At 66.4% G+C, this 3799-nt stretch overlaps 2 protein-coding genes; one reads left to right on the top strand and one right to left on the bottom strand.

Moving 5' to 3' along the window:
* Window positions 1-514: 514 nt before the first annotated feature.
* On the top strand, window positions 515-1398 carry CHC_T00000675001 (hypothetical protein). The gene is made up of 3 exons (XM_005710434.1): window positions 515-940; window positions 1074-1232; window positions 1309-1398. Exons 1-3 carry the CDS (start codon window positions 515-517, stop codon window positions 1396-1398), a joined length of 675 nt encoding a protein of 224 aa, XP_005710491.1.
* A 47-nt stretch (window positions 1399-1445) lies between these two features.
* CHC_T00000674001 (hypothetical protein) lies at window positions 1446-2148 on the bottom strand. XM_005710433.1 is given in 3 exon segments: window positions 1446-1502; window positions 1503-1601; window positions 1702-2148. 2 exon segments carry the CDS (start codon window positions 2146-2148, stop codon window positions 1503-1505), a joined length of 546 nt encoding a protein of 181 aa, XP_005710490.1. The 3' UTR covers window positions 1446-1502.
* Between the last annotated feature and the right edge of the window lie 1651 nt (window positions 2149-3799).

The following is a 3799-nucleotide window of genomic DNA, read 5'->3' as shown; positions in this document are numbered from 1 at the left end:
GTCTGTCCCGACTCTGCGCCCACCGTCCCGCACTTGCTTCTGAAACAGAACCAGAGTTGCACCTGCCTCTCGTGCTGTGCGCGCGGTGCATCTGACCGCGCCTGGGCCCCTTTCTGCGGAACAGTTGGTCTCTGATGATCTGCCAACGCTGCTGCTCCGGTACAATCTCGCGCCTGCGCACGTCCGGTGACTCGACCCTACGGTACGGTTTCTACCGTAATGTACACGAGTTGCAGCAGTCTCACGCGGCGTCCCACGTGTGTGATATTATTTGCAACCGCCCAAAAACACGCAATTCGGCACCAACTACAACGCTTGGACCGGAGCCAATCCTGCGCCTCCTTCGGCAACACCTCCTGCATCCGCATCCCCTGAATCCATCCTCGCTGCAAGTCCACGCGTAAACCTCTCTGTTACCATGCCATCGCCGGTCGCTCCGGCCTTCCTCGCCCCCGCCCTCCCCGCCCGCCTCCCCCCTTCCAAGCGAACCCGCCTCACCCCAACCCGCCCCGCAATGAGTTACTCAACCTCTGTCGGCGACGTCCCCGCCAAGGCCGCGGAGGCCGTGTTGGCCGCCTCCCGCTCCGCCATTGCGGAGCGCGGCACGTTCTCCGTCGCCATTTCCGGCGGCTCGCTGCCCAAGCTGCTTGCGGCTGGCCTCACGCACGCGCAACTCCCGCTGGACAAGTGGAATGTCTTCCTCGCCGACGAGCGCATCGTCCCGCTGACCGACGATGACTCCAACTTCCGCCTCGTCAAGCAGTACTTCCCAGACATGCACGTCGTCCCGATCGACCCGACCCTCTCCCCGCCCGAGTGTGCGCGCGATTACCAGAGGAAGATCGTCGACAAGCTCGGCGAGGCCCCCGTGTTCGACGCCGTGCTGCTCGGCCTCGGCCCTGACGGCCATACGTGCTCGCTGTTCCCGGGCCACGAACTGGTGCGTGGCGCGATCTTCCCCTCCCGCACCTCTGCTTCAACCACACACTACGCCCCGTTCGACGCAAATCTAACCGCGATCGCCCACCCACCCTCCCGCGTTTCCCTGCCCGCGCTCGCGCTCGCGCGCGCAGCTGGACGAGACCGACAACATTGTCGCCCCGATCAGCAATTCGCCAAAGCCGCCGCCAAAACGCGTGACACTGACGCTGCCGGTGCTGGGCGCCGCGCGGGCGGCGATGTTCATCTGCACGGGAGCCGGCAAGGCCGGCGTGGTGAAGGACATCCTGCAGGTAAGGCTCACCCCCCTCCGCTTCCCCCCACGCGCGCGAAGCAGCCCCGATCTGACCCGAGACCAATTGCGCGCAGAACACGGACTCGAAGCTCCCTGGCGCGCTCGTGCGCACCGCGGGGCCCGTCCAGTGGTTCCTGGACGAGGGCGCCGCGGGCGAGCTGTAGCTAGATGGCGTTGTAAGCGCGCAAAGCGGATAGCGAAGATAAAGGTGTTTTCGTGACGATGGCGGTGGCTTTACATAGCGGGGACAGGGGAGGTGCGGACGTGTCTATTGGTCGGGCTGTTCGGCGGCGGTGACCTCCTCGCGGATGCGCTTGTCGCGCTTGTCCATAAGGTGCGAGAAGTAGTCGCGCTGGACCTTTTTGTTCTGCGGGCGGTGGCGTGGCGGAGGGGGCGGTTAGCTGTGGTGTGTGGATCAGCGGGCGGGAGGCGCGGGGCGGAGCGGGGCGGGGGGAGGGGGCACGTACCTTGCCGTCGTTGAAGCCGCGGTGGACCGCGGCCTGTAGCGAGCCCATGGCGGCGAGGGCGCCCGTGATGATGATGAGGGGAGGCATGGCCTCGAGCCACGTCATGGTGAGAAAAGGTGGGGGGCGGGCGGAGCGCAGCGGACGTTGATGCGGTGGGGGGGAGAGACGGTGCGGTCGGGGAGGTCGATGGCGATGAGGCGGAAGAGAGGCAGAAGCGAGGCGGAAGCGGTGGACTGATTTTGACCGAACACGCGAAGGAAGCGCAAGGTGAGTACAGTGTGAATTACAGTAGAGGAGGTGGCCACGTGTGTGTGAAGTACACGTGGCACTCCAAAACAAAAGGACAACGTCGTCGCCCTCCGCCCCACCTAAACATCCTCCCGTTGACAACAAGATTTCCTTGCAGCATGGCGATGGACGCGAAAACAACAGAAGACCAGGCTTCATCCGACGAGGAGAGGAGTGGAGAAGGTGCCACCCCGGGCGCTGTGCACGCGGGCGAAGCGCTGGCCGCAAGCGAAGGCGACACTGCGCCGAGGGCGAACGGAGAGGAGGCCGATGTGGACGAGGCCGAGGTGAATGAGGCGGGGGCGGACGTGGAGGAGGCCAAAATGGAAGAGGCCGAGGTGATCGAGCCGGAAGCAGACGGGACAAAGGCGAATTTGCCGGAGAAGAACGGGCCGGTGGTGGACGACGCTGAGGTGGAGGGGCCTGAGGCGGCCGCGGCGCCCTCGGCGACCTCGAAGCGGCGCAAACCAAAGACGGGGGTGGTATACCTCTCGCGGGTGCCGCCGGGGATGGAGGTGGGGACGATCCGGTCTCTGCTGGGGCGCGTGGGGGGGATCGGGCGGGTGTACCTGCGGCGCGAGAGTGCGGAGTCGCGGCGGACGCGGGCGGAGCTGGGGAGCAGGCGGACGCGTGCGGAGTGGCGGGACGGGTGGGTGGAGTTCACGCGGCGCAGCGCGGCGAGGCGGGCGGTCGGGCTGCTGAACGGGCGGGCGATGGCCGGGGCGAAGCGGCGCGGGAGGTGGGCGGACGACCTGTGGTGCATGCGGCTTCTCAAGGGCTTCGAGTGGGCCGACCTGGTCGCCGAGACCGGGACCGGCGGCAGAGAACGCGTGCTCAAGGTCAGGGCAGAGGTGGCCGCCGCGAGGAGGGAGAGGGCGTTCGTGGAGGAGAGCGTGGCCAAGGGGAGACGCATGGAGAGGAGGGCCGAGGCCGGCGAGGGGGGGAGGAGGGGCGGGAGGGTGTTCGGGCAGAAGAGGGTGATTGAAAGGGAGGAGGAGGAGGACGTGGATGAGAGGAGGGCGCGCAAGGCGATGGAGAGGGCGGATAGGGGAGAGACCGGTGCAGTGGATGGGGAGCTGGCCGGGCTGTTGTTCAAGAAGAGGCGGACTGGGTAGGGAGTGCGGCACCCGTGGGGCACGTGGGGACGTGTGGCTCGTGGCAGGCGTGTTCGCATGGCGGAGAGGGTCCTTGCTGGTACTGGTTCCTTGTTGGGAGGGTGCGTTAGGAAAGGGAGGGTGTGGACATGGGCGTATGTGCTGATTGCTACATGTAAAAGGCGCTCATCCGAAGAGCCGGGCGGACACATCCTTGAATTGCTCAGGCTATACTTCGAAGTAAAGAAGTATAAAGCTACAAAGGGTGCGAGTCGCAGTCGCGTCGACACCACGTCGCCTGTCGCTGCTCGGCGCCTTCCTTGCCATGTGGCACGCCGCCGTTGGCCACCGCCCCAGCCGCGATCCCTCTCGCGCCAATTATGGACCGGGAAACTGCACCAGTGCGGTAGGGCTTCCACTCGAGCGCTTCCCACTTCTCTTCTTCGCATTGCTCTTTGCGCATCCCCACCAACGCCCGCCCGTCGTTCTCCACCAGGAGCTAACTAGGATTCTCGCGGCGCCCTCCGCCACCATGTCGCTCATCGCGCCCACATTCCTGCAGCCTGCACCCCTCCCCGCCGCGCGCGCTGCGAATGTCTCGCTGTGCCGCAGCCGCCACCGCCGCCGCGTCGTGCGCCGTCCGCGCGTCTGCGCGCCGCCGCGCGCGTGCATTCGACGCTGCGAGTCTCTCTCTCATAGGACAACCCCGCGCCTGC

The sequence above is a fragment of the Chondrus crispus genome, genomic scaffold (assembly GCF_000350225.1).
Source record: "Chondrus crispus Stackhouse genomic scaffold, scaffold_571, whole genome shotgun sequence".
Lineage (NCBI taxonomy): Eukaryota > Rhodophyta > Florideophyceae > Gigartinales > Gigartinaceae > Chondrus > Chondrus crispus.
The sequence above is the reverse complement of the archived record's forward strand: the minus strand, read 5'-3'. Positions and strand labels throughout refer to the sequence as shown.